General features: G+C 43.7%; 1 protein-coding gene across 9 annotated transcripts in view; it reads left to right on the top strand.

Annotated features, from left to right (window-relative positions):
• RABGAP1L (RAB GTPase activating protein 1 like) overlaps nt 1-25,068 on the top strand; it is a 254,818-nt gene extending 229,750 nt beyond the window's left edge. For 6 of the 9 annotated variants that reach the window (XM_055815253.1, XM_055815256.1, XM_055815254.1 and 3 more), the window contains 7 exons: nt 9,547-9,639; nt 16,970-17,080; nt 19,512-19,616; nt 20,849-20,932; nt 21,437-21,508; nt 22,880-23,077; nt 23,444-25,068. In XM_055815253.1, the coding sequence (XP_055671228.1) occupies nt 9,547-9,639; nt 16,970-17,080; nt 19,512-19,616; nt 20,849-20,932; nt 21,437-21,508; nt 22,880-23,077; nt 23,444-23,599 (819 nt within the window). In that variant the 3' untranslated portion in view covers nt 23,600-25,068. The other 3 variants (XM_055815258.1, XM_055815261.1, XM_055815257.1) reach the window with 2 other exon arrangements.
• Nucleotides 25,069-26,300: the final 1,232 nt, after the last annotated feature.

Below are 26,300 nucleotides of genomic sequence, written 5' to 3' on the forward strand. Positions count from 1 at the left end.
AAGGTCTCGAGTTCACCAGTAATCGGTTAGCTTGACAGGGTCTCGGCTAGGCGTAAAGGATGAGCATCGGTCTCCACGTGGGTGAAGTGGCACGCTCAGCCGGCGGTGCTAGCGGTGGGGTGGGGCCATAGCTGGGCCAGCGGAGACCACAGAAGGTTGAAAAACCCAAAAAGCAGCCTTGTGTATACAGGTGTGCGAATCGGTGCGCCTGCTCTGTATCTCTTGGGGCTGACGTGCGGTGCTGCTGCGCGCTCCCATCCCCAGGGGTGCTCCCCAGCAGCCCCTTACTCTACAGGAATGGCTGGCTGGTGTTCCTAAACTGCTGGCCACCCTTCCTCCAGTTACCCGCCAGATCCGTGCCGAGGTGTTTCGCCAGTACCACAGTGACTGAAAGGTGCAAGTATGGCAAAACCCGAAGCCTTATTACAGGCAAAGAGGAAATCTCAGCAGGTGAAGGATTAGAGAGAGAACAGAGGAGAGCAAGGATTCATTACTGCACTAAGATGCTGTTCCGTGCCTCAGCGAGCGTTTCTGATACCTTGGAAGTTGGACACTGTCCCACTTGTTTTCAAAATGCTGATCGTCTAATGTGCGGTTTTAAAGAATTTATTTATTTATTTTACTTTGGGGTTTTAGCAGTTGTGTTTATGGAGCTGGGCAAGCAGAAAAAAAGCAGGGCTTTTGAGAAGATGTGGTAACAGCGTTAGTTGCTGAAATAAAGATAAAAGTATTTTATATAACAAGGGACTGTGGAGCCCTGAATGTAAGTATGTAATGGTTCAGCTGTTATATAGAAAATGTATATATTTTTTGTTAATGGCATAATGCACTGATAGGGAATTGCTCTTAGTAACTTGGGAGTTTGAAATACTTAAAGTAATGAAAGGTGTTTTAGCATCAAGGGCCTCACCACACATCAGAGAAGCCTGATGGTGATTTTAAAGATGCCAATTTAAAGTGTGACAGCAATACAGTTTTCTTGATGCTGTGACACAGAATTGATCTAAAATAATATTAACACATAGAACGTGTGTTCAAGGAGTACGTGAGGCTCTTTACTGGTGAATATAGCTCTACCTGGCCGTAGGGTTCAGTTATGCTCTAACACCCATCCTCCATCTCAGGAGGGAGAATATTTTTATTTTTTTTTTAATCTTGTGCTGGGCATGGAGTGTGACAGGAGCCAAGACATGGCTCGGTAACTCAGCAGTCAGGATCTAGCCTGGCAGACACCGGTCCCAGGTTTCGCCACCCTCCTGCAGGTTTCAGAAGACACACTCAGCTGGGGGTTTATTAGCTGGAAGCTGTGGACCCTGCGAACTAAATACATTCAACATGCCAGGTTTTACAGCCTTGATAATACCAATATTTTGGACTTGGCTACTGATCAGTTGCTAGCCATGTGTCAGTACTTTTCCTTAAGTGTGCTTGTGGGGTAGGTCTGTGTTAGTTCCAGGATAAACAAGGTTGGAAAGTGAACCTGAGGTGGTTTCTTTGCTTAGTGGTACAAGAAAATCACTGGGGACTTCTGAATTTCTGATGGTGTTGTCCCAGGGATGGTGGAGAAGGCTGCGCTTGCCTTCCTGCTCGCCCTTCTCTTCTGCTGCTGTGATGTGCCAAGCAGTACAACCAAAGCTTTAAAATTATTGTGGGCATGGGTTAGATATAAATCAAAATGAATTATGTACCTCTGAATGGGGGGAGCCGAGGGCTGGATTTTGCATAGTCACTGAGGAGATACAGGAAACCCTTCACACCAAGTCCTGTATACCAAAAGGTGTAAGAAAGACACAAAATCCCTTGGAACTCTTACGTTAGGAGGTGCCAACCAATGAATAAATTCTGTGCTGGAAAAACGGCTGCTGACCATAGTAACTGTGTTACCCAGAGCAGGGCCTTGTCCCAGGCGGCTGGTCAGTGTCAGTTCCCCAGTTACCTGGTCCTAATCTGTGGCCTCGGGATAGGTACGCAGTCTCATTTAGCCTATATAGTCGTTTGTGACAGAGATCTCATTGCTCAGGCATTCTTTGAGTTATGTCGAATAATAAAAATGACCTGTACACAGATATTTTCCATCTAGAATGTTCCAAATATTGGTATCCTTAACCACAGTATTCCTGTTGACCAGAGCCAATTTAAATGCAAAATAGGTGCTTGCTGACAAAGTGGATATAGCTGTTTCCTTTCACGGTGTGCAGCTCAATATTAAAGCCCTTATCTGTACGCGTGAGAGGAAGCACTGTTTGTCTGGCTGAGCTGCTAGACAGCAGCTGCAAGGATAGAAAATAATCAGCCATTTCCAAGCACTGCTTTTAAGCCACTCGGGGTGTCTCTTTTTCGCTAAAACAAATAGAGTTGAAGTGGATAATAAGCCCTCCATATCTCAAAGTGAAAATGAATTTTTGAATGCTGAAAACCGTTTTGAGGATCTGAAAAGGAGTGTTTTGAAGAATCTGTGCCGCAAGGCAGAACATCCTCTCCTTGAGCCTTTTTGGTTGTTTTTTTTTTCCCCCGATGCAGATTCCCCTGCAGTCAATAGATGCGCGTCTCGAACATGAGCACTGTGGTGAGTGCAGAAGTACACACCGCTGTTTAGAGCTACAGTCCAGGGAATCTGAATTTTGTTCTGTTTTCCTGAGTTGCTGCTGGGTTGCTGTACAGTGAGGCTGATTGAGGTCCGTTCGGTCTCCGCTTACTCTTTAAACTTGGTTAGCTGCATTGCTAGCTGAGCCTAACTAAGCAGATATTTCAAACAGCGGGGCTATGGAAAAATAATGGGGTTTGCCAGGTTCAGCAGGTTTCGATGAACGGAAATATGTTGTAGAGATTAAAAACTGACAGAAGGATCTGGTGTTGGAAACCATCCAGCATCACTGGCTGCGTGGCTGCTGCCGTTCTGAATCACAGTAGAGCGTGCAGGTATGCTATAGATTTTGCAACCTGCCTTTACCTTCTTCTTGTAAATTCCTGTGGGTGTCTAAATTGCAGTTGAGATCTTTTGATAATGGACTTACATGGAAGAATTAAATAAAAATAAAAATTCACAGCAAAGCTGGTTTCCTTTGCCTCCAGCCAGCTTTCAGATTGGATTTGTGTTATCCTGAAGACTTTCTTCAGGAGGTCTTACACCTACAGAGCTGGCAACGAGGTGACTTGCAGAGGGAAGAAGGCTCTCCCCCTACAAGGAAAGAATACTTAGGTGTGCTGGTGTGGAGCAATCTGCTTTGCTGAAGTAAAAAGAGCATTTCTGTTAGTTCTTTTTTCCAGTCGTGAGGTGGAAGAGAAATGCTGTTCTGTGCAGGCACTCAGACAGGCACGCACTGAGCAGACGATCTCTCCAACACAATATACATTTCCAAGGAATTTGAGGGAACATCTTCCTGCCAACATAGACGGTAAAATAGCATCTGACATTTGGGGCTTTTATTGTGCTGCGTGCAGCGTGCGAGCTCAAGGGAAATAACGGCACCATGGACCCACCTGTATCCACGGCACTGAGAGGTGGCTCGTCAGCCCCAGCACGGCAGTTTGTGCTGCAGGCTTGCCCGGAGCCAGGCTGCAGTGAGGACCCTGCTGGAGTCAGATGATGTCTGAGAGGCTGCTTCACAAAACTTAACCGCTCACCTCGCCCCAAAACCAGGGGTTAGATGTTTAATGAGATTTAAGGTGTGGTTTAGAGTGGGGGATGTCTGGATCCTGACTGCGATGCTGCAGCTAGGTGAAACACTGATGAGGGCTGTTCCACTTGATTCAAACCTGCGGTGAAACAGCTTGTGATCAGCAAGCCCTTCACCGCACGGTGACAGAAAGAGAAATGGGAATTCTTCAAGCTATGCTACAGCTTGTGAATTTTCTTTAGGTAACAGCTGATTTTAATCCCTGCATTTTTTTCTGCAAATTATGCTGCAGATTTTCTTCTCTGTGGACTACCCATCACCAAGAGAGGTTTGTGAGGAATTAAGATTTCCCCTTTTTCCTCCCAGATCTCATGCTTGTGGCTAATACCTCATTGGAGGTACAGTTGTTCGGGTTGTATGGCATAATACCCAAATATGACATCCGCTCACCCCCTTTAAAGTCTAATCCAAGAGACGAGTCTGTTGTGTCAACATGTTACTGTGGGGTTTGTTCTTTCTTTTTCATTCCTGCATCTCTCAAAAAGAAAAATGAATTGCTTACCAACTTCTGGATTTTACTCCCAGTGACCGATATCACAGGATACTTCATCATGCCTTTGGGCAACCACTTTTTAGGAAAAGGAGGATACAGTTACCCATAGCAATGACTGCACAGAGCAGCAGAGCACTGAGTCAGTTTCTTCGTATGCTTTTGTTACATTAAAGCCTTAATTTGGCCTAATTAAGTGTTTAAATGGAGCTATATTATCCTTCTTTGAACCTGATTTAGTTGTCTTTTAAATGTGGAGTATTAACTGGAACAAAAAGATACAGCTTTTGAGTGTGAACTAAGATGATGCGTGGGATCTGAAATTGTTGCTAACCTGCTGAGGTTCCGTTTAAAGCTCACTGTCTTCACAGGACACACTTCACAGAGCCAAGTGTAATTTTGAAATTCACTTGCTTTTAGCGTTGTTTTAAATCAGTGTGAAGACACCTAAGTATGCACAAGCATAACTTGGGTCTCCTCAAGAGGGGCAGACGTGGCAGGGGTTTAGTGAGAGCCTCTTGCAGCTGGGGCTCCTGGCTGTGTGCAAGGGCTGAGCTGAGCCCGAGTGAGCTGGAGCTGGTCCTCTCGCCTCTGAGCCGGGCTCCTGGGCATCACACGTGCTTGGAAATGGTCCTGCTTTGCAGCAGTGAGAAGAGTCTGGGCTTATCATGGGGACCGCAGCCTGGGGGGGGGGGTGTGATGGATGAATAAAAGAGAAGCTGGGCTGCAGCCAGTGGCTGTGGCTGCTGTGGGTGCTCGCCCAAAGCAAGCTTGGCAGTCTCCTGCATCGGTCACCAGCACACAGTGCAACCCTGCCTTTGGAGGGATGCAGGTCCCTCACCTCAGTCTTGAAATACCAAGCAAATCCATCACCAGTGAAACAGAAAATTAAGTCACCTTCTTCAAAGAATGGGAAAGGAAAGCATTGCGTGTTTGGCTAATTGTTTTTTTTCTTTTTTTTTTAACTTGCACATTGAGGTGAGAGCTACAGAGGAAAATGTACAGAGTGCAGAGATCACAGAATGCTGGCTACATTGTTGGTGTGGTGGTACAGTATATTTTTGGAGTGTTTATGCAGTGCTAGATAGAGAAGTGGGAATCTGGGAGATACTGTGTTCAGCCTGTCATTGTGGCAGTGCTGGAAATCAGAAATCAGGTAATAGGATTTTCCTGTCTGGATCAGCCCCTGGCTGTCTTCAGTATGTTCAGGAAATCACTTTACATCTCTGCTTCCATTTCCTTGGCTGTCAAATGAACATAATGATAACTGCCTCCTCTGAGTGCTCATGCTTCATTACAGCAATAAAACATTTGGGGGGAAGGAGTCATAGGTGTGTGATTTATTAATCCAGCAAGGTCAGGCTGAACTGTCTGTAAACAGCGAAAGAAATTGCAAAACGAGGGAGAGGTCTCCTGGAGCTGGGCGGCTGCCGACGCGTGGCACGCTGCCCACGCGCAGGGCTGCAAGGGAAGGTGGAGCAGATCTTCCCAGCCCTGTCTGAGCAGGGGGCAGCTAAAAACAAAGTAGGTTTGTTTCTCACCTGCCATGTTATCCTCTCACTGCAGTGAGTCCTTTGCACGATCACTGTAGTAGCCTGTTGGGTTTTTTCAGGAAGAGGTTTTGCTTGTTCAGTTCTTCCGCGTGGATGTTTTATTAAGATGCCCTGCATGGCTTTTTCTCTATGTACGACTAGTTGTGACATGATTTTGTGCTTGAACGTAATAAAATAAAACGAGTCAAGGAGATAAGATACTGAGATAAACAGATGAGAAATGTTTGTAAACCGTAAGAGTCTCCTAAATTTGATAACCATCAGTTCTAACCAATATACCCAACGGTGCTAAAGAAAGAAGAAATCAATACTGCAGAAGCTTTTACAGAAAATTTATGAGCACACTCTGTGCAGGATCAGTCCATGAAGATTGAAGCATAGCTAGCACTATGCACTTATGAAAGGGCTTACAGAGAAGTCCCTTGTTGAATTCACAAACTGTTCCAGGGAATTAAATTGGGGAATATGGAAATGGGCTTTTTAATTTATTTATTTATTTATTTATTTATTTATTTATTAGTGTATACTCAGAAGAAGAAAATGCTGGAATAAATTATCAAGCTCCTTTGAGTAATGTAGCCAAATAGACAGTAACAGTGAAGCATAGTCCCTGCCAAAGTCATTAAGCATATCTGTTCAGGTATCTATTTTATAAGTGGATTAGTATGGACTGGTTTCCTAACAGGAATTTCTCCCCCCTCCCCCCAACTCCTTAAGACAGACTTTCCCTGTGTTTAGGTAACTGCTTTCCAATTAAGGCAAAGTTGTAGCATAAATAGATGTGAACACACCTAAGTCATGGTACCCTTTCAAAAAGCACAGAAGCAGTTTTCTGTGTTGCAACACGATGCTTACACCCTGGTGCTTACACCTTTCATGATTTGATCCCTGATTCCGGTACGATTTACTGTCAGTATTGCTAAGACAGTGTTGCCATGCTGTTTGCTTGTTGAAGAACGTGCCAGGCACGTGAACCTCCCGTCATCCCAAGCCATGGATAGCTCTGGTAGTGGTGAGGGAGGGAGCTTATCCCACACGCAGCCACTGAGGACCCATGTGTCGTCCTCCTCACAGCTATGAATTAGAATTTAAGAAAGTAAAGGAGAACATGTAGGTAAGAAGGGTTGGAGGGATGAATTACCGGGTGTTAAGAAATGGTTGTGAATTGTCAGTGAGTGGAAACAGGGGCTGTGAAGGTGGTGGAGAGCAGAGTTAAATGAAGCAGCTGACTCTTGTTCTCCCCTGCTCATCATACGGTTTTTGATGTGATGTGTTCAGGTTAGCTTCTGGTATTGTCGAGGCAGATGACGAAATGCCAAACAGACTCTGTGCAAGTTAAGTTCTGCCTCATCTTGATACAGAACGCAAGGTGAAACCAGAGAAATAAGGCTGCTCTGAGGCAGCTTAAAAAAATCAATATTTAATGAACGGGCAAGGAGAGCTGCACACCAGTGGCTCGGCCTGGTGAGGGACACCAGTGGCTCGGCCTGGTGAGGGACAGCTGTGGCACAGCGCTCAGCGGAGGCACGGGGGTCATAGCGGTGCTGTATCCCTTTTGCTCTCTTGGTAAGAGTTACTTACTCAGATTATTACCTTTCGGCTGTAGTATGCCTGGATACCCTGGATTGCAGATTCTTGTTCACAAGTCATTTAAGCGAATCTCGTGGTTAAAGGAAAAAGGAGGGTGCTGCTGCCGGCAGCTGCAAAGGTGAAGGCGTTGGTGGGTCCCTGCGATGGTCAGAGGAGGCAGTCCCCAGCACCCAGTGCCAGGCTGAGGGGTGCAGCAGCGCGCACATGACACGGGGGGGTTCCCCTGTGCATGGGGGAATTGCTGGGGGGAAGAGGATTGGGACTGGGTAACTACCTTTGCTTTCCACGCTTTTCTCACTACACCAAAACAATCATGTTTCCCGCTCCTTCAGAGGACAGGGTTCTTACTGAAGTCCTCGTGCAGCTCGCTCTGTGTAATGAGACTTAGTTCTTATGTGTACTTTAAAGTCTTTAGTGAAAAGCATCAAGAATCAGGAAAACGTTTGGTTGAACAGGTCATCTTCTAAGTTACACCTATGTTGCACCTTTTTGCCATACTGTGCCACAGTGTCTCCCTCATCTTTATCTTCCTTTTCTGCTGGTCGCGTACTGGAGCACAAAACTCCACTGCAGCACAGGGCTAGGTTTGGAGGTCGTCCTCTAACACCCCAGCCTGGGAACCTTGATCCGGTTCTCCAAATGAGATCCCAGTAAGCATCATGGAAGGAAGGAATTGATCAGGCTTCGGATGTGTGACTGGTTCACTTCATTTAGAACACCGCTTTGAAATGATTTCTTGCTCTTGAATATTAAGTAACCTGAACAGTTTCAAGTTGGAGCTAAGACCAAACGGGCTGGGCTTGCATCTTGAATGTCGTTCGGTTGAAACATAAAAAAGCATCTCTGATTTAGTCATTTTCCTTTCGTTGTGGTTTGCACTGTTAAGTGTCATGGAATCGAAACTGTTTTGTATGTTTATCCAAGTTGCTTCATGTTTTCATGTTTACCCTTTCTCTTTGCTTTCTTTAGGGGGGTTGGTTTAAGATTTCATCAGGAATTGTGGGCGTTAGTGACCTCTGTGCACGGTGCTTTGCAGACCGTGGGTTTCACGTTTTCTAACCGTACCTCCCAGAAGCTTCTGCAGCAACACTGAGCACTTCCTCGGCCCCTTCCTGTGCTGCAGAGGAAGGAGGTACTGGGCCGAAAACCAGTAAAGGGAAACATAAGCCAAAACTGCATGTAGACATGTATCTCTGCTCATTGGCAGTAGTTTTTTGCCCTAAGGCAAGGTGACAGTGGCATGTCCTCACACCAGGAGTGAGCTAGACACTATCAATATATGCAAGAAGAGCAGATACCTACAGGACAGATCCAGGAAAAGCATATGTTTACGAGTGATGATGGTACATGGCGGTAGGGATCTGCCAGCAGATGACTCGACACTCAGCAGGGCCAGCTTCTTGTGTGCGCTGGGGTAGAGCAATGCCATCAGAGGTCCCCAGAGAGAGACGGGATCACTCACACAGCACTGTGTATCCAATTAAAAGGTGAAAGTAAAGCAGAGGATCTTGGAGCTTTGTTTAAAAGAACACAGGTGTTCTTGGTGTGCCTTGGTTTAAGTTGAAGCTGTGTTTCCCAGAATCGAGCGGTCTGGAACTTGACCTTTCTGCATGGCTGTTTACTGAATTTGCTTGTGATTTGTATGTGGTTGCCTCGCTGTTTCCCTGCTGCAGCTGGAGCCAGCACTGCAGCGTCTCCACCTTTGCCAAGCAGAGTCTGCTGGCAGACTTCAGGAGGGCATTGGTCACATTAGACATTAATACTCTTTCAGCAATAAAATCCATTTCTTGGCTCTCCCCCGGGGAATTGTCCGCTTCTTTTGTATGAACGCTCCTTTCTTCTAACCTCACTTTTAACATTTTTCTTGCTAAGGCATTGTTTTGGTGAATCATATGTACCACAGCATATTTTCCTCTTGCTCTCTTGCTCGCTGTTCATGCCTTTTTTTCTTCTTGTTACTCTTACCAAAATGTCTCTGCATCACTCTTGTTTTCCTTTTTTTTCCTTATTTGAGTAACAGCAGTAGGCACAGAAAGATTTCTGTCGATGTGAACTGTACTGGGAAGTGTTTGACATGGCATGCTGAGGAGGGAAGGCGGGGGCAATGGGGAGTGACCGTACTCAGCAGCAGCTTTCCAGCACTTCCTTGGCTTCCTCTTTGCAAGGAGAGTTTTCAGACAGCCTTTCTGGTGTTCCTCTAATCTTTAAATGCATGTTTTCCAAATCTGTTCCACAGGTGCCCACAAAAAAGCTGAAGAAATATGAGAGAGAGTACCAAACAATGCGAGAGAGTCAGCTGCAGCAGGAAGATCCTATGGACAGATACAAGGTACGGGGAGATGCTATGTGGGAACCTGTTTCATTGCCCGAGTCCCATGGGGAGTGACCCGGTTCCGGCGGCGAAGCAGAGGTGCGTGTACTGCGCTCACCTCTCTGGGATATGCTGATGCAGACCGTAGGGAAGTTAGGTGGCAGGTGAAACTCATCCCCTTTCTTGAACAAGCACTTGGAACACTTGGATTTAGTGTTTTTTCCGTGAATATTTCAATCACAATTTGCAACTCTCAAGACGTCTGCAAGTAGCCACATATAATATTTTTCTTCTTTCAGTTTATATGTTTGTAGGTAACTCTCCTGCTGTTGCACTTTTACGGGAGATCTTCATGAGACGCAGAAACAAAGGGTGATTCTCAGCTACAGACACAAAAAGGAGAAAATACACATTGTTCTAGCCCAAGCTGTGTGCAGTGGCATCCACAGAGACTTTTGGAAGATGAACTCTTCCTTGACTGATGCGATCCTTGCTATTCGGCTCTGTTTATACCAAACATTAGTCGTTTTTTGTTAACATAGTGCCTAGTACAGTGGCACCCAGAGCTCTCCTGGGGTCCCAATGGACTACTGCAATAGAATAAGTAGTGATAAATATCCTGCTTTAAAGCAGCAGATAAATAAAGGTTCACTTATTAATAAGATAGCTTGATAGTTCACTGAAAAAGAATAGTTCTTCAATTTTGGGTCCACATTGCTTATCTTTCCAATGTATTTGCTTTTATTGTCATAGCTGCATTCTGTTGCCATAGATTTTTGTGTAGTGGAGGCGCTGCCTCTAGGCATAGATTTCACTTAGAGTTCAGGATCCATTTATTGCTTACCCTGTTTTGAAAAACTGAGTTTTCTTTAGGTGAAGCTGCCAGAGATGAAGCACTTTACTGCCCGTTGCCCGGTTAGCTGGGAACTGACATTGCTTACATGTACCAGTACTGTTTTCCTGCTGTACTTCATTGTGCCTTAATATGTTAAGTGACATTGCAGTTGGTACAGGGTCTGCCAGGAGTGTGGGGCAGTAAATAATCATACAGGGTGCAACAGGTTTATGTGGTCTGTGAATATAAGGTAAGTGCACCATGTTCAGAAAACCGCAGTATGAAAATCTGTAGTGAAAGACGATGCCGTAATTCATAAATGTGACAAGACAGTTACAGGTACAGAGAAAGTAAAACTGACCTTTTTTTAAAAAAAAAAAAAGCATTTACCTGTGAAAAATGGTGTTTGGAGTGTAGTTCTTTTGATGTTAAAGGGTGTAGATTTTATTGTTTGTGAGAACTGGGACTGCTGTAGCAGCCGAGAGCCAGTAGTATGGCCTATTTAGAAAAAACCACAACATGCTGATGATTAACTTCTGACTAAGTATTTTTCCAGCGGTTCACTTACAGTACTGTGGAATTAAAATAATACTTAGAAAACAAATAAGGGTTCTTTAAAGCTCTGTGGAAGCATATTAAATAGTTAATCTTGGGTGGTGGACAGTGAATAACATTATCCCCAAGCTGCAGATGAGGATGCAGAAAGTGACTCTTTGGCCACTGTTTATGTGAGTCACTGTCACAGTCAAGATCACACCTGGGGTTTTGGTTTGCACTTTTGAAACTTGCTGCGTGATTATTTTTTTTTATGAAGGGGGAGTGAGTCTCATCCTCTTAGCGATGCTGTGATTAGAGAGAGTCCCCACAAATCCTTCAGCTGATGAGTATCATGGAGAATTGCTTGTAAGTGCTCTCTGTTCCTTTTCTTGCTTTTTCGATTTTATTAGTGTGTCCAGCTGAGGCTGGTAGGAATCGACATTTCAAGAGTTTCCAAAGGGCAGCAGGAAACGCAGGCTGTGTGGGTCCTTGCAGGCAGAAAGTGGAGAGCCAACTTTGATTGCCCCTCAAACAATCACTCCGCGGCCCGTGTGTTTAGAAACGCCTTTCATTTTGGCAGCCGCAGAGCTAGACTTTGCCCAGCCAGCCTTGGCTTGGGAAAAGACCCGAGTCTGCACTGCCGAGGAGCCAGCGTTGCCTCTGAGCGCGGCGCTGCTGTCCGCTCCCTCTGCCCCGTGCGCTCTGTGTGGGCTGTGCTCTCGGGACCTTCATCGGTGTCATTTTTACAGTTTCTCTTCCCAAAACAAAGCGAGTTCTTGGTTTACCGCCCAGGGTGGGGATGGTTCTTGGATGGGATCACTGGAGTGGAGATCCCTGCAGAAATATTCCTTTTATAGGTCAAGAAGGAAATGGACTTTCAGCCTGTTGGTAGTATTTAGTTGTAGTTGTTAGAGGTTTTGTTGTTTGCAGCATGTTTTGGTTTTTATTGCCAATAGCCGTTTGTCAGGACCATAGAGACGCACTTCGGAGTTGAAGGATGTCTTGAGTAAGACACCTCGGTGTGACCTGCCCTCGGTGGAAATGGCTCGATGGACTGTTGAGAGAGTAGGAGATGTGCCGTGCACAGCGCCAGGGGTGAGCAGCCGCTGCAGTGGCGGTGGGGCTGCTGCTGCGTTGCTGCCTCCTCCTCCTGGTCCATCCCCACTGTGCTGCGAGTGCTGCGGGGGGAACGTGCGGGAGCCACTGCAGCTCTCGCGTGTGGGACTGTCACCTGGGCATCCCAGGGAGACCAGGACTGAACCAGAGCAGTGTGCGGGCACAGTGCGTGGCTTCCCCTCCTCCGCAGCACTCGGGTCCTAGAGGTGCTTCTGAGCGTGGGAAGGGTGTTCCTGAGCAGCCTCCTACAAAACGCCAGGACAGAGATGCTTCCTGGTTGAGGGCAGCTGGGGATATCCCGGCAGGACGCTCCTCCTGACCCCTGACCCCAGACCCCCACGGGCTCCAGAAACGGGCTGGGTTTGCAAAATCTTGCCCTGCCATTAACCGGTCGCGTTCTCTTGACAGGTTAAATTCATGTGCTGCCACGAGCTGCGTTACGTGCCGCAGGAGTTCCTGCCTGGCTCGTATTTTACATGTTGATTGTGGTTTGACTTACCAAAGGAACAGCATTAAAGAGTGCCATTGGTTTTGGTGTTTGTTTCTTTCTGTATTTACAGGTATTACTTAGGAAAAGCGTGGGGGTTTTATGGACACTTTTTCATTTTGTTTTCCGTTGCTTATAACCAATATCACATTTTTGTCAGATTTTTAAAAGTTGCAAAAGTAAATGTGTTCTGAATTGCTGTTTGTCACCAAATTTCATGACTTTTGGTTAAAACAAATTACAAATTCCCTCTAGAAGCCAGGAAGAAAATTGAGTTGCACATACAGAAAAAATAGCAATATAGTTTGATATTTTTCTATATATTATGGGGTTTTTTTCTGTGGGTGAGAACAACTCATGTAACAGGGTTTGGGTTTCCTTGATGAGAAATCGCCAGAGTTGGGCTTGGGACTTCTTAATTTATAATAAAGGGTATGTAAGCATGCAGAGAAGGGCTGCAGTTTTGCAAGCAGACCCTGCTTGTGCACACAGGTCTGTTCTGAGAGTAGAAACACCCTTTCCTCTGTGGACCTTGTGCAGTGGAGAAGTTATCTGTCTGAATAAATGTGTGATTTGGACATAATGGCCTTTCATGTGTTTGAAGTGGAAGCAAAAATTAATAAGCTGGTCATTTTTATTCAGAGTCACGGGTAACTGAATGGTAACCGTCATGAGGAAAAACATAAGATGAATCTTTATGTGGATGATTGTTTGTGTTTTTTCTAAAAAAAAAAGTGTGCTGGGGCACTTTGGGGAATGCTTCTTCAGAGTCAACAAACAAAAGAGAAACCACCTCCAGGAGCTTCTGTCTTGCTTCCCATGAGAGGTTTTCCTGGATAGTTTGCTGTAAAAGCCTTTTGGGTTTCTAGATGGAGGAGGTTCACGAGGTTTTCCTATAGAGCTCCTTTCCATTTGGCTTAAAAAGACTTCAGTTTGCTCACACCAGAGAAGTGAATTTTAATCAGTGTTTTCATTCTACCGCTGAGGATCTGTTCCTGCCCAAAGATCTGGGGTTTGGGTGTTTGCTCATCAGAAAATGTGACACTGAATTGCTTAACAAGGTTTGTGACTCGTTACACCCAGCTCGAGCAGCAGCACAGAGAGGATGCATCATCGCCACTAATCTTGTCAGGAGTTGGTCCTTGGTGCTGGCTGGAGGGAAGCAGAGGGTGGAGTTCAGCCTTTCAGTCTTCCTGAACTGAGGCTTGCCTGCTGCTTTCAAATTTACTTTTCTCCGTCCAGTGTGTGATGGAAGCTGAAGTATATATCCTCTTTAAAACTCAGAACCAAAAACACACTGAAGAATCAACGACTTTTTTTTTTCTTTTTTTTTTGGCTGTCTTTGTTGGTATTAAATATTATTTTATATCCTGTTTTCATTGTCTTTACACCAATGGTTGAAAGCAGTGTTTGGTCTGTGACTTTATAGGAGGTAAGTTTATTTGTGTTTGTTTGTATCAGCGGTGTTTGTCCCTTGTGGAAATGCGGTATCCTCCTTTTAAAAGCTAACCAGAGTTCACCAGCTGCCTTTTGTAACTGGGAGGCAGGCATTTGGGAAAGAGGAATCTCTTATTTTACTGATTGTAGAAACTGCGCGATGCCGAAGAGAAGGAAATTGTTGTCATAGTCAGTAAATTGTTAGTGGTGTGTAGAGGAAAGGCAGGAAGCTGCCTGTTTACACCAGGGACAACCAGCAGGTCTGACTAGTTGGCTTATGCCAGGTTACAAAATGCTGTCTGTGATGTGAGTCCTGCTGTAACGAGCCAGCTCCATCTGCTGAACTTCATGCCCTTGCAAACGGTATTTTATAAAACCCCGCAAATACTTCAGAGCCATTGAAAACAGGTCGCTACACATGAAAAGCACTATTTGCTATTTTTGTCTTTACTGTGTACCGTTAGGTTTTATTTAGACTTAAGCAGATTAAGAGTTTCCTCCTGAGGAAGGAGGCAATGTTTCACGGCTAGATCTGGGGGGAGGAGCTGGAAAAGACAAACCATCTGATCGCACATCCTGCCCTGTGTGGAGGAAGAGTAAAGGTGCCCCTGTAAGAGACTTTCAGCTGGAAATTAAAAGTATGGTGAATGAGATAAAAACATCTCTTAGCTATTGACTGGATGCCCAAGGTAAGAGATCTTTACTTTCTAACAACGTGCCATGTACATTCTAGTTTAAGAGGAGGATAACGCATTTCCAGCCACGTAGCTTGCTTACCCACTTGTCTGTGAATGCAAAGCAGGAACTTCGAACTTCACGTTGTGCAGCTTGCTTTGCGGACACCGAAGCTTTTGGCAAAAGCATAGCAAAAATGTTAAAGCAAAATTCTTTCTGGGTTATTTTGTGGGAAGTCTTAAGAATTTGCTGATTTCTCCCTCTAAGCAACATCCCCATGAAAAGGGATATTAATGCTGCAGCTGATCTGGTCCCGGTTTTTAGGTGAACTCAATTCACTTTCTGACAGCTGCTCACGGGCAGATCTGTGTCTATAAAAATCAACATTTCCAAGATCGCCTGAACAAAATACAGAAGTAGAGACACATTAGAGCCTTTTTAATTACTATTGTTATTAAAGACTGCAGTTTGATTTTACACTTTGTATTATCCCTACAGAAGAATTTTACTTTTAAAAATTCCTTGTCCCAAACAGAATACAGTGCAATTAAAATAAAAAAAGATCCCCAAAGTTACGCATCTTTTAGCAGTGGTTATTTTAACTGTGTTAAAACAGAAGTATTTTACTTACAGTTTTGGTAACAAAACAAGTTATTTAAAATACAGTCTTTTGGAAAGGAAACAAACTTACTTTCCTGTACAGGGCAGTGCACAGTCTAGTTGCACAATAGGGTCACATTAAGGAGAGTGTATTTGTAGAGGTTCTGGTTCCTGCCACAGAGGAAGCTCCACACAGAAGAGACCTTTTTTAGCATCCTCTTAGAGCGGTAGTTGGCCTTTTTTGTTTAAGCAAAGCATGCGAAATCTTCTTGCAACTGAAATGAAAATTGCAGTTTCATGGTGGTGAGTTTGGAAAGATCTCTGAGTGTAGCTGGCGAGCAGGAGGAAGTGAAGGCAGGTGAATAATGTGCTTATGCAAAGAAATCACATTTTGTAGGAAGGCATTTGCTGAACAACTCTTGGAGATTTTTCTGCTGTCTTAAGCACTGACATATGTTCACTTTTTCTGTTTTGTCTTGGAGAACATAACTTACCTTTCAAGTGAGCACAGGTCCGTTTTGAAATCTCAGCATGTAGGTTATTGTTCCTCCACCTACGCGTTTCCATTTTTCCTTCCGTTTCCATAGTGCACAGATTCCCTTTGCAGTCTCTTTTGGTATGAAAGAGACACAAGTCAGCGTGCGACTGAAGGCCAGCACGTTGTTTACTCTCTTAAAATCCGTTGGAGGAGGGCACCTCCATCTGTCCCGCTTGGCTGTGTTCTTCTGAAGATGTGTGTTTGATGTGGACTCCTGGAAGTCCACTGACCCACAGCCATCTTTTGAATGTGATTCTGTTTCTCAGCCCTAGAAGAACAGTCACTGAAACCGATTTTGAAAAAACACGAATTACTACTGTACATTCTTCTCGGGTGTACTCCCCTTCTCTAGCTAGTGCTCTCCGTAGTCATTTCTGCCGGTGCGGAGTGGGTAAGGCAGGCAGCGCACCGAGGACCAGGGCCTGCAGTCTCGAAGTTGTGCATTTCACGTTGCGGCACGCCGCCTGCCAAGCGGGTTCTGGGCCTGTGCTTGGGGTGTGAGGTCCCCTCTCCACCTGGCACTTTTTCTCAGCAGCTATCCTGGAAAACACATGCTGTTGTCACTGGCACAGGTTACGCAGAAAGTGCACAAATGGCGATAAGGATTATATGAGCTAAATGCTGTTCTTTAGCGGTCCCACAGAAGATGGGAAGTTGGCACTACGTCATTTACAAAATGGACTGTTTTTATGGATTCCTGCAGACAAAATTATGTAAAATGGAGCAGGACAGCTTTCTGCTTTCAATTGGAAACATTATTATGAGTATCTTTTAATTGGTCCCTGTTCACTGCTTCTGGGTTAGATTTTATCTGCCTGATTTCTTTTGATGATGGGCAAGCAGAAACTAAGTGCTTTTGTGGAGAGGACTGTGTTTACATTGGACAGAGAAACCCTACAATCGGTGTGTCACTAATGCGACACAAACATAACCATTGGGATGTAAGTGGAACAGCTGCATTTGCACTGCTGGCTTAATTCACTGTTGTTTCCCAGAGCAGCAGTCCTGTCTTAATGTGCACTCTTGCCTTCTCGGTGTTTTACACACACAATATACTCGCTTATTGCTCTTTAATATTGATAAGGATTAACTTCTTTTTCTGGTTCTTCCTTTCTTCCTGCAGAGGGAAAACCGCAGGCTCCAAGAAGCAAGCATGCGGCTGGAGCAGGAGAACGATGACCTTGCCCATGAGCTTGTAACAAGCAAAATTGCCTTACGGAATGACCTGGACCAGGTAATGCTAACACAGATGGGACCCAGCTCAGGCTTGGCAACACCGGTTTTAGGAGCCCTGCTCTGTGCTCAAGTGAAAGCATGAACACAACATGAAAAGTATAATTATATGTGCCATTATTTTCTTGACAACCTCACTCCTGGTTGCAGGCAGAAGGCTGGATTTCCACATGCGTGCAGCTGTAGGCATTCACAGCGGCGTCTTGCCAACGCTGACCGCGCCTTCTCTCTTATGGATTGTTTTAGAAAATGTAAGCCATAACCTTTAGGTAGATACCAAAGTACAAACATTTACTTGAAAAAAGCACCACATACTCCCCAAAAGGCTAATTTCAAGGGAAGTTGTCTTGCAGAACGTCTTGCCACCTTACGTGGATCTGTTTTTCACAGCAGTTTTAGTGCAGCCAGCAAAATTCAGGTAACAAAGTGACATGGCACCAAAAATTAGAAGGGCTCCTGGGTGTTTGTTGATAACTGCTTTTGTTTCCTGTGAAGACTGGAATGTGGAGGGCAGCTGCATCCAGAGCCCTTTATCTCAGAGCTGAAGAGAACTACCCGTTCAACCCTCCTGTTTCTGGAGTGGTTTATGCAGTACCGATACGTGCTGTAAGAGCTCTTACTAAGGTACTAAATACAGGAGGGCCACACTCCACCACAGCCTGTGATTAGTCCCTTGCTCAGTGAGGGCTGTAGTGCCTTTCATAATGTAAAATCCTTTCCTGCAAGGGCCTCTCAATTTGATTTCCTGTAGTTATTTGGCTTTCTTTATCTAACCTCAAAATTGTAAACATCAATGACCGCCGTTGTGCAATTTGTATTTCTGTTTAGGCAGATCCTTGACAGGTAGGCTCTGCTGATTTGGATCCACGTGACTGTAAAAATCCAAGCTGTCTTAGTGAGCAAACGCAGGCAGAGATGCGCGTTGGGTGATGGAGTGGGCAGGCTCGTGCTGAGGCCGAAAGCAGCGCGCTGGGGTGCACAGTCCTCCCTGGGTATGGCTGTGCATAAAGCAGCTGTATGCCTGCTGCTGCCCGTGCCTGCTTTTTCTCAAGGCTGCCAAGCACACCCCTTTGCCAGTCCCATTCCTTCCTCTCCTGCATTTTAGCAGTCTTTCTGTAGATGAGAGTGGCTCCGTGAAGTTTTCCCACACCCCACCTGAAAGAAAAGCTTTGTGCTCCTGCACTCCTCATCTGCGAGGACAAGTGATACTGTACACCACCGCAGGTGTTTGGAGAACCTGGAATGAACACAAAAAAGGAGGAAAGATTTGTAGTTCCTTCAAAGCATATCTTAAACAGATCTTTCATCAAAAATATCCTTGTAATCCCAGAGTTCTTCTGTTCGAAGATGCCAGTCTTACCAATTTTCTGTTCTTTCGCTGCTTGTTTTCCTTTCTCCTGTACAGCCATAGACACACTAAGCAATGCAGGAATCCTCAGTCCGCCTTTTCAGTCGTGGCCCCTGGTGGAGCTTCTTCTGCTAGCCACAATTGCCACTAGCACTCTCATTAATAATTAACACTGTAGCAGCTAGATCAGCTGATACCACCAGCAGTGGCAGAACACCAAACTGCAACAGAAAGACAAGTCCTGTACCGTTGCGCGTTGTTTCCAGTGCCATTTTCCCTCTTGTGTTTTCAGCAAACTAAGTATTATTCCACTGCAAGCATTGTCTGTTCTGTCACCTAGTTACTGAACAGGAGGAGCGGTGTGCTGCAGTACCTCCCAGCTGGGGAGGTCAGCAGAATATGTCCAGACACTGAGAAACACATTTCTCTCCCGCTGATCGGTGAGGATAGTGCTCCCAAAAACAGAGCAGTCCCAGTATGTTTCACCATAAGCTTGGCCCTTCAGAGAAAGGAGAAAATGCATACTCTCCAGCACGCACACAGTATCAGCTTTCTCCAGGTAATACTTATTTGCACTGATAAACCGTTTTATCTGGGGTCCTGTTTGTCTCTTATGCTTGCCTTTGCGTGGGCACCGTGTAGGGCACAGTGCAGGCACCCAATGTTTTCCGTACTACCTGGTTTCCCCACTTGCGATACGAAAACCCAATGAGTTATGTGAAGTTCCACAGGAGCTAAATCATGCTGCTCTCGCTTAGATTAATATTGTTCCCAACAAAAGTATTCTATACATTGTTGTATTGGGTTTGTATTAGGACATAGCATCTATACTTGCTTGCCATCTGGGCGTCAGTAAACATTTGGCAAAAGGGTCCTTGTGCACAGTTGTTGAAACACAGTGAAGTAACCCAGATAAACGGCTTCTTGAAGAGGGAATTCCATCTAAAACATGTTAGGTGAGCCATCAGAGGGCAGGAAAAGGCAATGCTAGAACCTGAATCTGCAGAATTTCTGAGATGTGTAGACCCACACGTTTGCTTTGGCACAGATAACATCTGATTTACAGCAGCGTTTCTAATTCTAGGCTGAAGACAAAGCAGATGTCTTGAACAAGGAACTTCTCTTGACCAAACAGAAGCTAGTGGAGACTGAGGAAGAGAAACGGAAGCAGGAAGAGGAAACTGCTCAGGTAAGGCATTCTCCAACTTTAGCAACATTTAGCAAGGAAATGTACACAAAAGGATATGCAGAAGAGCATGAGTATGTTGCAGTTGCAGCAAGGATTTTGACTTCAAAATGCAGTTGCAATTACAAATTTACAGTGCTGGGGTAAATTTTTTTTTTAAGTATGTTTTTCAGTGTTTTCCTTTACTTGAGCTCTGAATGTTCAGTTCTCTACACCTTATCCTCTTCCCAGTATTGTAATATTAATTTTCACTGGTGGTGAGCAATCACAACTAAGGAGACATGATCAGACCTCTTTTAATTATCTAAACAAGGAGCTGGAGGAATTGTCTTAATAAGAGGCCGTTCTGGGTTCAGCTGCTGGTTCCCTGCAGTCAAGCTGTGAACGTTCCTGCCTGAAGCTAGGACCAACAGCAGCACAGGGTTGAGGGCTGGGAGGATTGTGCTGACTAGACCTGGCCTCCTGCTTGTTTGCAAAATGTTCAGTCTTAGCTTGTTAATCCTATGTATCTGACGTGCTGAATACTGCCACACGTGAAGGTATGTTTCAAAAGTGATACCCCAGGTTTTGTTTTTGCCGTTTGACAGCAGTCACTACAACAATCAAACGGTAATTGTGTGTGTCTAAAATGGAGGAGGGCGAGTTCTCTATTGGGTGTAAACAAGCAATGGAGGCGTTTTTCCTAGTGAAAGGGCTCTCAGAACTTAGTGGTTCTGAACGGTGGAGGAATGAGTTAGCTGTATTTTAATGCAGCACCACAGACCAAAACAGATATTATTTTTTTTCTTCTGTTAGGGAGATGAAAATGATAGTGCTGAGATTCTTCTTCCTGTTCCATCTCCAAAAAACCAAATAATCTGCCTGCCCAAACCTGCTCTGACAGCGTGCAGAAAAACAAAACCAAAATCAGTAAAATCCACCTCACAGTAATGCGTTTGTTTTGCATTCTGTGGACCACGCTGTACCACCATTTAATGCGGAGGAAGAGATTTACCCTCCAGGAGAATTCTCTAAGCAGGCATACGCTGCACCGCAGCATAGACTTTTTGGCTATAACTGAATATAGTAAAAGTATTAGTATAGTGAATAAATCAGACACTTTTCTGAAGAACTGGAGTGTGGGAAGAAGGTGTGGAACCGTTGCAAACACAGCAAGGCTTTGAGAGAACAATCTGGTGATGCATTTTGAGAACTTCTTTCAGTGTACTGTGTAACTTCTCTCCCTCACTGCCTAGCTGAAGGAAGTCTTCAGGAAGCAGCTAGAGAAGGCAGAATCTGAGATCAAGAAAACCACAGCCATTATTGCAGAGTACAAACAGGTACCATTCTAGAGACACTTTCTGGTATTTCTTCTTTCAGCCTGTTCTGAGAGCTAAGCTTTCAGAGTTGCAGATGTCATCCTTTAAATAAGAGGTGCTGTATTTCAGGCTTTCAGAGAGCAAGCATTGTAATTTGTCATAAATCTTTTTGTGGTTTTCCTAAGTCTCCTAATTTAGGGAATCAGGTATAACCTGTCTGTAGCTAATTTTAGTACTGTAGGGTGAATGCTTCTTTACTTTGTGACATAATGTAGTATAAACATGATAAACCAGTGCATCCATAAAACATTCCGGTCTCTGTGTTCAGGTTCCGTACTGAATGCTGCCGGTTTTCGGTCTCATTATCAGCAGCAGTGCATTTGTTAAGGGGGGGGGGGGGGGGGTGCATAATCCTGAGTGAGGCAGAATTTTAAGAAATGTTGGCTCTAACAAAAATTGTTAAAAAGCACAGGTTATATTTGAGTATAGTTAACATAAGCTAAGAAACTGCTTTCTCTGCTCCAGATTTGTTCCCAGCTGAGTACCAGGCTGGAAAAACAACAAGCAGCCAGTAAAGATGAACTGGAAGTTGTGAAGGTGAGAGCGATGCCTCTACATAGGGGATGTTTCTAACGCAAGCACTGCTAAATGCCAGGGCTACAGAACAAAATGTGAGCTGAAGTTTAACGTAACAGCAGCGGTGTCCACCCAGCTACACTTGACAGTCCCACATGCATGTTTCATCAGGTGAAAACAATGAAAGGGCTCATTTCCTTTCACGGTTCCTTGCATCACACTCAAACTGAAGTGGATATAGTACTTGGCTTTTCTTTTTCCTATTGAAATGTATACTTTTGGCAAAAAATGTAGCGAGACGGTGTTTACTTGGATGTTTTAATTACATGGGGGAGGGGGAATAGCCTCTCTAGAAGAGAAAACATGTTGCTTCTCCGGTGTGCACCGTGAGGGGTCAGAATTGGCTGAATGGGACAATGTTAATATTTGGGTTTCCATAATGTAAGCAGAGTCGGCTTAATTAATTGGCACAGCTTGGGCCATCCTCAGAATTTCCATAGCAGTTCCTCTGCCTTCTCTAAATGCCCTTACCAGGAACAGCCACACTAAATGATTCCTCCTCAGGTAGTAATTCCGTCCCTCAGCCTGGTCACTTCTGAGTAGGCAGAATTGTTTTCCCTCTGCTGTAGCTTCTAGTTTTCTTTAGTACTCAAGCTGAACCAGATTTGTTGCTTTTTAGTGACTTTTTAATGTCATTGATTAAAAAAATAATTTTAGGATTGATATTTCTGTAATCTGCTGAAGTAGCTCAATACCCCGTCTTAGTTTGTGCGAGCCAGGCCAGCTGTGTTATGTTTTCAGCTGTAAGTAACTGGTTCACCTCTCCAGGCAGCATGAGAACCTTAGCGCCGTGTGTCGGGCACTGTGGCCAAAAAGGGCCATCCTGTACGATGCTAAGCCGGCACCAACGGGACAGTACAGTATCAGCCCTTGCAGTGAGCACAGGCTGCTTCCTTGCTTCTGGAAATACGGAAAAGCTGCCTGGCATTCTTTAAAATATCACAATCTCTATTAATTTGGTCAAGTGCTTTTATGGAAGATGAAAAGAAAAATGCAGTATAATTCACTCTTCTGAATTGTGCTGGCATAAACACTGTAAAATATTACAACACTTTGGTAGCAAGAGGGCTTGAGTAATTCTAACCTAGGAGCAAAGTCTCTGTGTTTAGACAGAGCACGCTAAGTAGATTTTAAGAATTTGTATACTGGTTAATATACCCTGGAAATTGTTCATGAAATTCTCAAATTCTTTTCATGCCCCATATGAAAATTGCAGTGCTAGATAGTTCAAGATTACTGACTTGAAAGGCAGTCTAACATAAAAATGGCTCTTCCGGGAAGTATAGTGACTCCTGTGACGTGGATTAAAAATGAGCTTTCTGGGTATTTCAGGGTAAAGTGATGGCCTGCAAACACTGCAGTGAGATTTTCAGTAAGGAGGGGGCACTGAAGCTGCCTGCTGTAAGCATGGAGAACAAAGGCATAGAAATAGATGATGAAAAGGATGCACTGAAGAAGCAGCTGAGAGAGATGGAGCTGGAACTTGCACAGACCAAACTGCAGCTTGTGGAAGCCAAGTGCAAAATTCAGGTATGTGGAACCGAAGTACAGCAGCAGGGCAGTCTCCTCAACCTCGTGCTCAGTCCAGAATAGTTCTGAGTCGTGCAAAAAATTGTTCAAAAAGGGAGCCATATACCTGTAACGCTGTGTATCTGTGAAGTTCCAGAACAATCTTCTCTCTTTAAAAAAGAAAAAAAAAAAAGAAAGAAAGAAAAGAGACTATTATTTGTATATCTAAATATCTTCTGCTGTTTCTGCAATTTCAACCTATTTTCTCTCCCCAGTGCCTGCGAGGTCACAGGGAAAGTGCTGGATTGCAGGGACTGAGTTTGAATATGCTTTTTTGTTAGTTAATTAATTGTCGTTTGATCAATTCTGACTATTCTGCTTTCTTAGGAGCTGGAGCACCAGAGAGGAGCCCTTATGAACGAAATCCAAGCTGCCAAAAACTCTTGGTTTAGCAAAACCCTGAACTCTATCAAAACAGCCACAGGCACACAGCCACTGCAGCAGCCTCAGCCACCCCTGCCATCCAAGGAGGGCAGCACATAGTTCCAGCCAGACCCAATACAAGAGCACAAAGAACAACACAGCTGAAACCCTGGAGGATTCTTCCAGTGGTCTCTCCTCTTGGGGAAAGGACAAAAGGCAGGAGTGCAGGCTTGAAGTGAAATTCTTCGGTGTTTTTCATTCATTCTGATGTGACCCTTTTCAAAGGGGAAAAAAAAATAATTCTTGTTTTATGTTGAATTCTTACTTCCCAAACTGCCTTGCTGAAAGCCACGTTCTGATACCTTCATACTTTTACACTTTATTTTATATGACTAGATGTTAAATAAATACTTCAAAACTAGGTCTTTAATACATGACTAATTATTCAAAATTATTTTTATCTTGCATAGAAGGTTTTTCTTCTTCTGGAGGAAGAGAGAGAATGGAAAATGTAAAGTACTGAATCATAATCTCTTCATAGAAAGCACAGTGTAATAAGTACTAGTGTGTGTGCGGGTGTCTAGGATAACTTACGCCCTGGGACCATCTCAGAAGTTTATCGCAGTGACTGCGTCCTGCAGAGAAGCACTTTTTGTAAAGCTTAGGCCATAGCAAAGATAGTCTTGTGCTCTCTTGGCACAATTGTTTATGAGCTTCCCTGATAATTTCTTAGTTTTGATTGTTTTTTCTTCAGAAATGCAAGTAGTGCAGTTCTTTGTAGCACTGTTGTTTAAAGGCTATTTCCAGCTGAACTGGAATTTAACATGCAGTTATCTAGTTCCCTTTTTTATTTAGTGTTTATACAAAGAATTCCGAGAAAAAACCCCTTCCACTGGGATAAAGGGAAAACTGTTCAACATTTATTTGATGTTTTTGCTGAGAAGCAGAGCGGAGACCTTGCATAGTTTTGACCTTTTGTAAATCCTGTGCAATAAAGGGTAGGTTTTATGAGTAAAAACAATGAAAACCTTTCCCTGGGTCTATATTCAAATTCTGAATTTGACACAGAAATTGAGGTATCAAATAGAAAACTCAAAAGGCTTGTGCTGCACTGATGAATAAAACATCACAGAAGCAAGATCGGTTTGCTAGAAATATTTGGTTAGGACATGCTGCATTGGTATTACTTATTTTTGTAAAAACAAACATTTTCAAATGGAATACAAAACCTAGACTTTCCCATGGGGTAGACTTCTCTGATGATTCCCAAACCTGTCTGGTTGTTTTATATCTCTTAAGGTAAGAAAATTCAAAAGCATTTGTTTTGACTGAACATAAAGTGTTTATAGAAATACTTATTTCATGGAAAGTTAAACTATTGCTTGAACTGATGGAATATTTTTTTAACTATACCTGTCATGTCTAAAGATGGTCTTGCAGGTAAATGTCATTGCTGGACTAAAGGTTGTGTATTAATTGTTCCATTTACAAAATTGTTCCAGGGACATTAGTTCTGTTTTATTATTTTTTTTAATTCTAAGGAATGCCATATCTTGTCAGTTTTGTACAATAAAATTTAATGTTACCCATCTTGTGCTTTGTTGTCAAGCATAATTGTGAATTATTTTAAACAGGGTAGTACAGATTTAATGTTACCTGTGCCAAATGAATGATTCTGAAAGGCAGTCAGCTGTTTGAAGTAGAGATCAAAATAAAATCAGTATCCTGACACAACTGTACTGCAACAAAATTCTCTCTTCTAAGATTAAGGGGTTAAAATTTTTTAATATTTTAAAATGTAGCTGCAAGAATAGTGATTATCTGGATATATTAATACAACGTGAAAAAAGGGGGGGAAAAGCAGAATTTCTTTTGCAAATATTTGTAACAAAGATCTTTTTCCCTGGTCACTTTTTTGCTAATAATATTTACATAAATGTTTCCATTCTCTTGACTGCCTAAACCTAGTATTAGTCATTCACTTACCAGTTCTGCTTCACACTTGAAATGAACTGCATAATAAATTCAAAGTGACATTTAAGAATAGCTGGTGGGCATCTGATTGTTCCATTTGAGTACTGTGCCAATGAGTGACACTGATGGTTTGACAAGTGTCCGAATTTCTCGTTTCATTTATCTTAAATCATAATTAGAAGTGAATTTAAAACCTTGATTGGAAAAATGCAATAATAATAATAAAAAAATGGGTAAGACTGTGATTCCCTGAGTAGCTGAGTTAACATTAACAGCTCAGTGCTGCTCAAAGATATCACCCCTCCAACTCCCTGCTGTACAGTCGTGTCCCTTGTCCTTGTTATGGCACTTACTGGAGATGATCAAAAACAAACAAAAATATGTGGGTGGATTTCCTGCTCCCCCGGTTAGTGTTTTGCCAAGTTAATGAGTTAAATCATCTCAAAGGGTCCAGTGAGTGCAAGTGGATCTTGGCAGTGGGACTTCCCAGTTCATCAAAAAAGAACCATTAAATAAGGTCACCACATTTCATGGAACAAGCTTTGACACATCATCATCTTCCTGAGTGTAGCAGCTCTCTGGCTTTGGAAGTTGAGTTTCCATAACATGTTTGCTAACGGCTAACCGTGATGGTTTCAAAACCTTCTAGTATGGAAGCTGGCTTACATCAGCAAAAAAAGTTTCAGAAGTCAATGGCATAAAGGCAGTAAACAATTTTCACCCTTCATCTGTAGATCCAAGGTAGTGTTTGTAGCAGTGGCATTTCGAAGAGTAATATTTACGTGGATACTGTGTCTTCTCAAAACAACTGAAAGAATAAGAAAATAGCTCTATGGCATTATCTTAA

Source organism: Falco peregrinus, chromosome 10 (genome assembly GCF_023634155.1).
Source record: "Falco peregrinus isolate bFalPer1 chromosome 10, bFalPer1.pri, whole genome shotgun sequence".
Classification (NCBI taxonomy): Eukaryota; Metazoa; Chordata; class Aves; order Falconiformes; family Falconidae; genus Falco; species Falco peregrinus.